Source organism: Anopheles cruzii, chromosome 2 (genome assembly GCF_943734635.1).
Source record: "Anopheles cruzii chromosome 2, idAnoCruzAS_RS32_06, whole genome shotgun sequence".
Classification (NCBI taxonomy): Eukaryota; Metazoa; Arthropoda; class Insecta; order Diptera; family Culicidae; genus Anopheles; species Anopheles cruzii.
Genome location: NC_069144.1, coordinates 14,929,618 through 14,941,356, shown reverse-complemented (window position 1 = coordinate 14,941,356; position 11,739 = coordinate 14,929,618). Strand labels below are relative to the sequence as shown.

The 11,739-nt window shown below is 54.0% G+C and overlaps 2 protein-coding genes across 2 annotated transcripts; one reads left to right on the top strand and one right to left on the bottom strand.

Annotated features, from left to right (window-relative positions):
• The first annotated feature begins 3,160 nt into the window (after positions 1 to 3,160).
• Positions 3,161 to 4,066, top strand: LOC128278508 (trypsin-like). Its single transcript, XM_053017238.1, has one exon. The coding sequence runs from the start codon at positions 3,161 to 3,163 to the stop codon at positions 4,064 to 4,066; it is 906 nt and encodes a 301-aa protein (XP_052873198.1).
• A 112-nt stretch (positions 4,067 to 4,178) lies between these two features.
• LOC128278507 (uncharacterized) lies at positions 4,179 to 5,125 on the bottom strand. Its single transcript, XM_053017236.1, has 2 exons — positions 5,012 to 5,125; positions 4,179 to 4,955 (listed from the first exon to the last, which is right to left on the bottom strand). The coding sequence occupies exons 1-2, from the start codon at positions 5,123 to 5,125 to the stop codon at positions 4,179 to 4,181; spliced, it is 891 nt and encodes a 296-aa protein (XP_052873196.1).
• Between the last annotated feature and the right edge of the window lie 6,614 nt (positions 5,126 to 11,739).

Genomic DNA, 11,739 nt, shown 5'->3' with positions numbered 1-11,739 from the left:
GCTGGAGACCGAAAAATGAGCCAAAACACGGTCCCACGGACGAAATATTTGGCATTCTCGTTAATTAAGCCAACCGAAGCCGGCTTGTCAGCGGCCAGCGAGCAGATGCTAATTCCGAGGGCCCTTCCTCGGAAAAACGAAGGTATGTTTATTTTTGCACAACCAACACGCGAGTTCGCCATTTTTTATCCGTTTCGACCGAACGGATTGTGGCGTTCGCACTGTTGTCAATCATCGGAAATTTAGTTTCACCCACCGTCGGAATCGGAAAACCCGAAAAAGGGGAAACAAGGCTTATGAATAAAAAGCCCCTCACGAACCCCCGGAGCCCGAGTTCCGGCCGAAAGGAGGGGCAAAAATATGTAATCCCTCCCGTCCCGGCCGGGGGCCGACAGGAAGAGCCGACCCCAAGCTTGGCCAAATTTATGACAGTGTTGAGTCATTAATGACCTGCCACGGAGCCACGGTGGAACAATGCGAGAAATTTATTATCCAATCAACCCAGATCGGCTTCGACGCCGGGAAGCCGGCCAGGAGCCGGAATTAATTCGCCCAACAGCAGGCAGGACGTGGCACAGGCGGCGGTGGCGGCCAGGATGTCCTACTAAGTCGCTAAGCTGCTCAGAAATGTGTCCCGGGAATTGGACGACACGCTCCCAGATGTCGGACCAGGTACGCGCCCGACGGAATGTTCCTGCGCTGCTGTGGCCCCGTGTGGAGTTTCTTCCTCGCGAACCATAGCGTACGTCCCAAGGGACTCCCGCCGGTTTTCTGTGAGGAATTCTACAGTCCCCACAGGAAAGTCTGACCCTTTATTAGTGGCACTTGCCGATGCGAAAGATCCCTTTCGGCCCGATTTGGTGTCTCCCTCTTTAAAGCGAGTGCGGTGAAGTGGTGGCCATTAAAGTGTCATCTCAAATTACAAAATTACGATGTCCGCCAGTCCGTCCGACGCAAAACCACCACCACACTCCGACGGTATCGCTGGACCGTAACACAGCACCACTCTCGCTTTTGGGGAGGGCTTTGCACTCCGTGCTAACTCTAATTTCCATCCATCATGGAAGGGCTTGTGGCGGGCGAAAAATGATCCACTTGGCGTCGAACGCCGGAGTCCGAAAAACGCGGGGAAGACGATAGCCGGGACCGCTCGGACGGTGAAAGCGAGACCCGGAGATTAGTGCCAATAGTTGCTCTAATTGCTGCTGACACTGCAACACGCACGCACCGCAACGGCTGGACTCGGCCGAAACGGTTCGATAGGCTCAGGGAAAGAACTGCAACTTGACGGACGGTTCGCCAGCCCATTTGCAGATGTCGGGCGCAGAATGTGGCAAAATTTCGTTTTCACAACGTGCACGAAAATGAGGCACCGCAAACGCCGGAGCGGAGTGGAGCGGAAAAAAATGGCATCGGTTAACCGCAGGCCATCAATAAGCAGTCCGGACCCGGTCCCGGCTGCCGGCCGCAGAAAGGGTGGATCCTCTTCATATATGCCAGACGGTACGGCAGAATTTGAGCCTGAAAAAGGGTTGATTTTAAATGTATTATTTTAAAGTATTTTGTATAAGTAACATTGGAGAAGATGGACTAGGGAAGTCTTCAGCCCCCTGAAATTGATTTCTGGACTTTCTATTGACGAGGACTCAACTTCAATTTCATATCATCGCATGCTGCGATTAAATAGAGTATACTTAAATTTTTAACACTAAGCTTTTCAATCCAAGTAACCATGGGCCGGTGCAATGAAGTCGCGGAGGTTGTTCAACACTCAATGACATTCTCTGGCGGCCTGCTACGAACTCTACATTTCGGGGAACCTTCAGATGACTCACCGAAAAAGTAGCATTTGCGTAACGTAAAACAGCGCAATAATTCTGTGGTATTTCCGAAAATTTCCACCATTCTGTCGGCCCAAATCAAACCCCTCATTTTAGCCCTCAACCAACCTCATCAGGAGGACAGCAGCATCTGTGGCCCTCGGTCGGTCGTCCCGTGCAGGACTTTCTTGCTCCGCATATCGACGGCGATGCCGAAAATTGCCGCCCCAAAAACCGCAAGCGCACGATTGCGAAATTGTCCAAATTTTGAACCCACCGAAGTACGGAGCCGTGGTCTGTGTTTCCCGCCGAGGCTGTCTTAAAGCTGACCACAGACGGTGAAGCTTCATTACGCACCGCACCGGATCGCTGCTCACCGCGGCCGCCCGGGACTTGCGGAAGAGAGAGGTGCGAGAACTCGGGATAAATTATGCGGTGAAACAGTTCCAGTCACGTGTGAAGTTTGCCGCCAGAATTTGCCCGGCACCAGAGCTCCCTCCCCGGGGAGGCAACCTATGTGTGGTTCCTGGGGGCTACAGAAATTAATTATCAAGATGTCGGCCACCGGCGGACGGCGAGCGGTGGAACGACGAGTCGCTTCGGTGGCGGTGGCAGCGGCGGCACCGGTGGACCGGTGCCAAGAAAGCAGATGCGCTTTCGGGACGAAGTTTTTGTTTTCGTTACGTGTCGTCCCAAAATAACGGACTTGGACGCGCCCGCCCGCGGCTTGGTCCAGAGACCGCGGAGACCAGAATGAAGTAACCGTTGGTGTGGTGTGTTGTCCCTGAACTCTTTACCGAGGGACGACGAGCTTCACGTTCCTGGAAGTCGTGTGCGGCAGGTCAACCCGTGCTGGCACAGTGTCAACATAAGACACCCGAGGAGAGAATTGTTTGTACCATTTCTGTGGTGCGCAATCCGGCGACAAACCGTAACTGGGACGACGTTACAATGCTGCTAAATAACTGGCCGGAACTAGGTCATCGCAGGTTACCTTTCGAGCACCAGAACTGAAGGTTCCACACGGAAAAATAACGCGTCCAGAAGTGACTCATTTCGATAACGATTCGAGCTCGGGCGAGTTGGCCGGAAAACTTCAGCGAACGCCGCATTGGCATTGATTCAGTGTTCGATCACGGAATTTTATCATCGCTTGACGTGGACTCCAGTTAATCCAACCGCGCGTTAATCCCGGCATCGTGTGGTGCTATCAGCAGATATCGGACTTTATCGAATCGCCTAGAAAATCGCCAGGTTCACCAGCTAGCAACCGCCGGCAATGGGTTGGCGCAGTTAGTTTAGCTTTAGCTTCCGGCGAAGAGATTCCCCAGTCAGACACCATGGATCGTGCCAAAGTGATCTTGTCAGCTGTGGTGCTGGCGTTGGTGGTGATGGTGACGGCTGACGACGACCCTAGTTCGCGTATCATCGGTGGATCTCCGGCGATCTCGGGACAGTTTCCGGCCCAAGTCGCGATACAGGTCGGCGGTACCGTGTTTTGCGGTGGCAGCGTCCTCAACCAGAACCACATCCTAACGGCGGCCAGTTGCATCCTCGACGCAAACAATAACCTGGTGCAGGCGGCGCAGGTCACGGTGCGTGCCGGTGAGGTGGTCTTCCAGCCGACCCAGCTTGCCCTCGCCGTGCAGCGGATCTTTGCCCACCCGCAGTACAACCCGTGGACGCTCGAGAACGATATTGCCGTGCTGCGGTTGCAGAACAACATCAGCTTTCCGGCCGTGGCCACTCCGGCCGTGGCGCCAGCCGAGCTGAACCACCGCATCGTGGCCGATGCCAGCGCGTGCGAGGTGGTTGGCTGGAACTGGACACCGGCGGTGCCAAGTGTTGCCCTGCAAGTGCTGACGGTTACCATAGCCCCGCGAGCGGCCTGCAACGCCGTGCACAATGGGATGCTGCAAGCCACGATGCTCTGTACCCAGTACCTCCAGACGACGCAGGGCGTGTGCGCTCCGGCCCGTGGCGGGGGACTGTACTGCAACGACCTGCTCACCGGAGTGGTATCGTTTGGGTTCGGCTGTGGCCAGAACACCACGAACACCGTCTACACACAGGCCCGCTACTACGAGCTCTGGATACAGCAGCAGTTCAACCGGACGGACACGCCGGTTGCCGGTCCAACACCGGCTCCGGGAGTCCCAGGAGGACCAGGCAAGGCCAGTGCCCTATCGCTTTCGGTGGCCGTCGTACTCGTGGCGCTCGTCTCGGCGGCCCTTGTCCACCAGTAGCAGTAGTAGTAGTTTAGCTAAACGATCGTGTCCCCCGTAGAGCTAGTTCTTAATAAATCTTTCGCCCAAGTCACGTTTGCGCGTGTGTTCTGCTTTTATTCGGGTGCTCCCTCTACAACGACGTGCTGGCGTAGAGGCCTCCGACACCGAACACAAAGTAGAGCAGTGTGTAGAGCACACTGTAGCCCAGGAAGATCATGTAGACGATGTACCCGAACAGTGTGTTGGGTTCGGTGACTGAGTGCACCGGCGGTTTCGTCTCCGACGAGTCCTCCAGCAGTGTACCAGTGGCGCCCTCAACGTAGTCCCGCAAAATGGCCAAACTCCACTCGCTGCCCGCAGTAGCACCTCCGACGTCCACCACATCCACCGCCATCCCGCACGGGCCAGTCTCGTCCGGAACCACCGACATCATGGCGTACGGTTTCAGATTACGCACCAGTAGTCCACCCTCCACCAGGAACGTATCCGGTTCGTTGCAAAGCAGGTGACCGACGAGCTTTGGGGCAAAGTCGAGTTCATGGTTCTCCAAAATCAGGATACTTTTCTCCAGGAAGCCAGCCTGATTCCGGCGCCAACCGAGCACCACCGTGCCGTTGTAGAGTTCGCGCAGCGTCGGCCCTTCGTCGGCTGTCGGTTGCTTCGGGAACTTCCCGAAGGTACTGAGCACCACCAGCCGGTGCCGCTGGTCATGGGACGGGTGGTGCAGTATCCGATCGACGCCACTACTGTACGTCCGCCAGGTTACTCGCGCCGTACCGTGGCGCACGAGCAAGTCACGAGGTGGAGCGCGCGCGGCACACCGTTCCGTCGTGAGGACGTACCTCCGGAACGGCTTATCGATGATCCATCCGCCACACACCGGTGCTTCGTTGTGCTCGATGGCGACCTGTTGATGGGCCTCGGTACCATATAACTACCCTCTACTTAAAATCGTCTACTTACAAAGTCGGGAAAGTGAAACTTCTCGCCGGAGACGCCGGCACAGAACAGCCCCAGGGTGACGAGTCCGGTGACGGCTATCAGCGCGTTAGCGTGAAGTAATGCAGCAGTCACCATCGCGAGTTGAAACTATGAAATTGCGGCGCGACTGTGGAACCGGATTCGGCCCGGGGCAGCGGTCGCTTATCGCTACCAAGAAGGCGGCCACCTTAACGATATCGGGCCCGGCACGATATCAGCACCTGCTATCGGAGTTCCTCCACGATCTCCACACTTCGCGTTGTGGTTATCAACGGAGCATGTTCCTCGGCGCGAAATGGATTAAGCGCGCTCATTAGTCACCCACCGATGACGGTGGTGGTCATTTTTCGGTGCACTTGCCCCGCTCGGAGCCAAAACAAAGTATCGAACTTACAATCGGGTGTATTGCGATAACGAACGTGGAAAGAACTGCGACCGATGAGCGAGCAAATCGAAGCGAAGCCAAACATTGGTCCCTAGCGAAGGGGACATACCTTTTCGGCTTCCCTCAGCGCATAGGGTTTTTATCGAGCCATTTCGATAATCGAAGTTACAAAAACCGGTGCAAAACGGTACACCTGCAATACATCCGGCCCTCAGTGGCCCTCATTCCAGCATTCTCATTGTGTGTGCATTCTCCCAAACCATTTCTAATACGGAAAACCCATCGCAAAGTCCTTGCGAACGTGCTCTCACCAGCACCGGTGCTACGGTGTGCGTCTTGGTCAAGTGAGTGGAACATATTTTTTCCGCCGACCCCAGACTGGGGCAGGTTCTGGGAAAAGTATTCCCCATTCACGACCTATCACTCATCTGCTGGCTTCTCCAGTGGGCGATTATGTTTCTTCCATTTCCCGCCTTTGGCGACCTATCAGAGACCGGACCTTCCGATGCGATGGACGGACGAGAAACTTCAATGTCCTAGGTCGGATCGGACCGGACCAAGGGCCCAAGACTTGCCCGATGCCCGGTGAAGATCTGCTGATCGACAGCTAATATTGCATTCCGGTCCCGTGTTTTCGCCCCGGCAAGGGATAGTGAAGGGTTTCCCGCGTCTTGCGTCGTGCTCCTGCCGTTAGTAGTTCGAAACTCTGTTCGTTACAAAGTTAACCGTGGGCCATTCTGCTTGCCGACGACCTGCGACCGCGACCTCCTTCGGACGGAGCACGGACTTGGGTGGAATTTTTATGATACAACTTCTCGCTTTGAACCGAACCGTTTTTTTCTTTTGTTCTCTCTCCCTCTTGATGGTGTCTTCGCTTTCGCAGCTTCACAGCAGCAGGGTGAGTGTTAAATAGCTGAAAATGACACAACTTGCGCATCCACACAGTCCGGGCGGTCTGTCGGGGGCATCTCGGAAAACGGAAAACGATGGAGGAACAGCCCAACTTTTGCCGCGCAACAGAACTCTTTCTTGTGTGTTTGCCCGGGCCAAACAAGAACCGGCAAACACCTATAAGACCGCGCGCTGCGAGTGGCCACCAGCAGCAGCAGCGGGCAAGGCAGAAAAGAAAACTTGAAGTAATTAAAAATTATAAATAAAAAAACGAAGTCGAGGCGGAGCGGGTTCATGAAAGTGAAACTTTCATCCGGCTGGCCGGCCGGCCGACGGGGCTTTAAACAACGCAGGAATCGTTGGGTTGGGAAGAAAAAACACACCCAGGCCATCGGGCCATCATAACACTCTACCGTCAAAGTGTACGTCAAAGATAAATAGACGAACTCCGGGGCGGTTCACCGGTTCACTCGGGGCTGCAGATGACACAAACGAGCGAGCGAGTGAGTGAGGGACCGCGCGGATGAGCCACTTTTCCCCCAGCGACCCAAGAGCCCTGGCCCTTGATTGTAAACAGAAATAAAACCTCCCGTAAACAAATCCCCGAAAAACGGCATAGGACGACGACGACGGCCAGGCCCATACGTGTCGCCGTCGCCGTCGTGTCATAGAGCCCCTGATATGGAGTTGGCGGCATGTTTCAAACGGGCCAACGGGTGTCAGCCCCACCGGCGAACCGGTTCGTTTGCACCACGCGCGGTTCTAAGCACATTCCTAGGAACATTCCCTCGGCGAAAGGGTTCGTCTTACGGTCTGGCGGCACTTTTTTAAACGGGCTGGCCAAATTGGTGAGTGTTACTTTTATGAGTGCACACACACACACAGGCAGGGGTTTAATTACGCCGAAGTGCTATTTTGGGCAGGCGGCCAATTTGGCATCAAAAGCGCGCGCACTTTAGGTCCGAGGTGCTGACGGTGCTTGGTAGAGAAATAAAACCCAGTGCCATCGCTGGATCAACGTTTGAAGGTTCCGATCTTCGGAAGCGGACTTCAATTGATAATGAGTACCAAGTTCGATGCATTCCACATAGATAAACATTGCCTCAACCGGTCGGCAATAAAACTAATGAAGTTGGCGGCCCAAAAATGCACTCCCGAAGCGCACGAACCCGGTCACCGTGGTGGCTGACCGTTCATTTTTCATCAGCATCGGCAGCCCGCCCGGAACGCAAAGCAAACTTTCCAAGCCGGGGGGAGGGGGCAAAACTATTCCTAAAAACATCCTAATCTGCTGCTCCACGCTTCACCGGCCAGTGGCCGGTGGCCGAGAAATCGAGAGTCGAGTAACTACTTCACTAATTGACTGACTTTGGTGTGGATTTCTCCTACTCTTGCCGCGGTGCGGAGCGGCGGTCAGTGAGGTGGCGGACCGCGCCTGCCGGCTGGCGACGGCACGTCCGTCAAACGCAGTACTGGCCCCGGTGGTGCCGGTGCCTGGTGATGGTCGTCGAAAAGTTTGCATTGCCACCGGGCAGAAAAAGCAAACATCGGCAGTGGGCCTCCTGCGCGCCCGTCCCGCTCGACTCGAGTTATTTATTCAAGTAATTAGAAAGTTTTCCCTAAACCGCTTCAGTTTACTTTTTTCTCCCCGACAACGGCTGGGGACCGCCTGTGAAAATGGCTCGTGCTACTCGGAGCTCTCGGGCTAGGGGTGTTGGAACTAAAAGAACAACGAAATAATGAAATGATACACAAAACGGGTGCCGGTCCAATCGGTTGTGATACTTACTTTTCTTCGATGCACCCGGCAAACGGTGGCGCACTGCTGCAGGATGGTTGGGTTGTGATTGAAAAAACACCTTGGCCCACCGGAAGCTCGGCCGGATCGGCCGCGGCCGCGCTATTTTGGACCTTCACTTGGCACGCGGTGGCGAAACGAGGATACGGATAACACATACACTCACACACAGAGGCAAATCATTGGCCCATTGGAAGAGTAAAGCAGCACCTTTTCCCACTCGGAACGGCCTGCGTCACCTGCATTGGGGTAGGCGTTATGTTTTGACTTACTTTTCGCCGGGTTTCCTGCGTAGCAAACAAATAAATTCGGTAAAATCGGTACGAAACTGAATGGTTGGCTGGCTGGCAGACAGTGAAGTTAGTAAATTTCGACATCGAATTCAGCTTCCTACGCTTGCTACGATGGCCCTCAACACGGCCGGTCGAATATCTATTTCCCCCTGCGGTCCCGTGTTACAGTGCCCGCGACACAATCGGCATCATCGATAAATCATTCGCGCGCCGGAGAAAAATGGCCGGAACGGAACCGAAACCGAAAAGAAGCCAAAAACACAAAAACACGCGGACCGGGCAAAAGGCCGGGCGCGTGGAAAACAACCCCACAGCGCCGTCAGGAACCCGGAAAAAGGGGCAAGTAAAATCGCGGAAAACGCAAAGAAAACATCGCGCCCCAGCCAACGACAGCCGCGGACTTTTCGTCCTTATTACTTGTTGTGTTGGATTTTCTGTCTCTCTCTCTCTCTCTCGTCGTTGTTGTTTCTTGTTGTGACGGGCTGGATGAAATCGGCCTCCAGTCCGCCTAACCCCCACCGCGCTTCAAAAAGTTAGGCCTCCGATTGCGCGAGGCAAAAAGCGTGGAAAATTCGCTGAACGCCGGTGGAAATAGGTCGAGTCTAGGTGTGTTGATGGGGTGCCCCAATCCCCAAGCATCCGGTGCGTTTGGCACAAAGCGGTGGGTGGTGTTTGTCCTAGATTCCTGCTCCTGCTGCTGCCGGGCCAGCAAAGGGCGGGCTGGCGATAGCGAAATTTATGGATGCCAGGATCCGGGACGAGCATAATTTTTTTTCCCTTCCAAAAGATATTTAACCATTTTTTTCGCACCCTTCCCGAATAAAGGTCTTTAAGTGCGTGGACCCGAGCTCCCCGGGGAGGACTATCGCGCATTTACGCGTCTGCTTTTATTGGACCCTCTTTCAAACGTAAAGAAAAAACGCAATGTCCTTGAAATTCAAACCGACGATGGGCCGCGCGCGGCATCCCCGATTCGATCGGTGCTCTTGTTTTCTTGTTCTTTTGTGATTGCGTGATTTGAGAGTGAATTAAATTCCCCCGTTTTCGTTTCCCGGAATTTCTGCGGCCGAGCCGCGCTTTTGTTGCCTGCCCCCGCTGAGGGCATGCTGCAGATCGGTTCGGTCTCGGTTTCACATCAAAGTAGCGGAGGAGCACATACACACACACACACGCGCGCAAACACTGCGGCAGATCGAGGCAAAACATTTTACACACTGCCTCCTCAGCCTCCAGCATCACTGGGCCACCACCCCCAGCTGGGCAGGTGGGCGAATGGCGTGCAAAAGGGAAAGGAAACAAAAACACAGCACACTACGGCGGTCGGCGACGGCACGCACACACCAACGGTCCGCTGATGTAACACAACAAGCGTTTCCTGCTGATTGCAACATATTCACGATGCTTTCGTCGGAAAAATTCAAAGAACGAAGCCAACTAACCCTTCCGTTCGGGGCCGGTGAGCGATTTTTGCACCACGCCACGCCGCGTGGAAAACTCTTTTGGCGGCTCTGAAAACTCTACGCCGAGGCGACGAGCGCGACGACCCAACACGCGGCACACGGAAAACGGTACGGCGGCCAAACTTTTACGACCTGCTTTTCACCGAAGCCACGACGTTACTAAAATTTCCCGGCTCGGTGTAAAATCGCCGTCTGGCGAATTCGGGAAAACCCGGCGAAAGGGCGACCCTTTTGCGCGACGACGCCGTTCGGCCCGAGACCGAGCGAGCGCCGTCGTCGTCGTCCCTTCGCTCGTCGGGTTCCGGTCGACAGGAGTTCCGGTTCGCGCGCCCGGCCAGTCCCCGCTCTCGCGAGGACCTCCGGGAGGCGCGCGGCCGTTGCCGATGTAAAAGAAGTTAACTTGCACAACCCGAACCCTCGAACCGGGCGCCCTAAACGCTCCCAAATGCTCTCTCTCTCTCTCGCTCTCTCGCTCTGTGGACAAAGTGAGCCGCTCACTTCGCTCTCTTTTTGTGGGTTTCGCTCTTGCGACGATTTGACAGCATACCTCAGGCTGTCAAAGCTGCGTTTCCCCGCCCGGGTTCGGTGTGTGTGCGTGCGAGCGCGAACTGACAGCACAACGAACTTCCCCTGAAGACTTTATGGCAAAAGCTGCACGCACACGCCGCACGATCTGAACTCCCCTCTCGAAGGGGAAGCAAAACTAGCCGCACAACGTGTTGCTATGCTGATGTTGTTTGCTCGTTTGCAACAACAGCTATGCTGATTATGCTATGCACAGATAGACTTTATTTTTTTTTTAATCTATTGGATGGTAACATAGTTTGATAGATACGTTCAAACGTTTTTGTGTGATGTAAACGAAGTCAAAAACAAACAAAAACGAAACAAGAGTCCAGAATAAAGGCAATACTGATCGCATTTTACGATTCGAAGGACTTAATCCACAAGACATTCGTTCCTGAAGGTGAGACGTTCAAGAAAAAATACTATCTAGAAGGACTGAAACGATTAGGGTTAAGAATTTTACGAGAAAGATTATGCGGTGGATAAGAAGATGTGTTTGTTGCACGACAATGCACATCGTCACAAGCTTTTGAACAAAAATTCAAATTGTGTCACTGACCACCCTACGTAATCACCTGATCCGTCCCATCTTACTATTTCCTACTTCCTATTGGCCATGAAAGGATTATTATATGACGTCGTTCCAGCGATTCAAGCGGCTGTAAGCGGCAAATGCGCTTAACTTTTCAAGACTTGTCCCGTGATTGATAGAAAAAAGTATTCAACATTTCATCCTTCTAAACACTAGACTAGTGAGCAGTGCGGCGCAGTTCTTTACTCCAAGAATTCCAAATTATTGCACACCCAATAAGCTGATGGCTAATACCTTCGAGCGACTACGGGCTCCAGATTTAGGCCGTCGGCTGATTGGGCTCATAGAACCACTTCTCCTCACAGTTCTGGCTGCCAGTTCTAATAAAAAAGTGAACTTAATTTTGTTTCCCCAAACAAAGCAGTTGATTGTCCATTTCCGGGCTGTCGGGCCTCACGATACTTGTCACAGTTGGTGGCACTTGTGACAGACAGGGGAGAGCTGATGTCCAATGGTGAAACAACTGCCCTGATAAAGTCGCCGTGGACCATTAACTGGCCTATCGAGAAGTCCCGATTCGGATCCCGCAGACGTCCCGTAGAAAATCCTTTCTTCAGCACTTCTTTCTCCGCCAACTCCCACCGGGGTCTCCGGTGCGTGATGCGGGCGAAAGTGTTTTTTCTTCCTTCTATGGACAAAGTTTGAAATATTTTCTCCCATCCCGGGATCCTGGGACTCGCCTGCCGGACACTTTCTTCGCCGCTCCAGCTTCGGCGGCGATAGA

Excerpts from the sequence above, each read along its gene's own strand:
- LOC128278507 (XM_053017236.1), bottom strand. The coding sequence starts at position 5,125 with ATGGTGACTGCTGCATTACTTCACGCTAACGCGCTGATAGCCGTCACC. Across the intron at positions 4,956-5,011 it reads AGTTTCACTTTCCCGACTTT|GTCGCCATCGAGCACAACGA; the intron begins GTAAGTAGACGA and ends GCCCATCAACAG.
- LOC128278508 (XM_053017238.1), top strand. The coding sequence starts at position 3,161 with ATGGATCGTGCCAAAGTGATCTTGTCAGCTGTGGTGCTGGCGTTGGTG.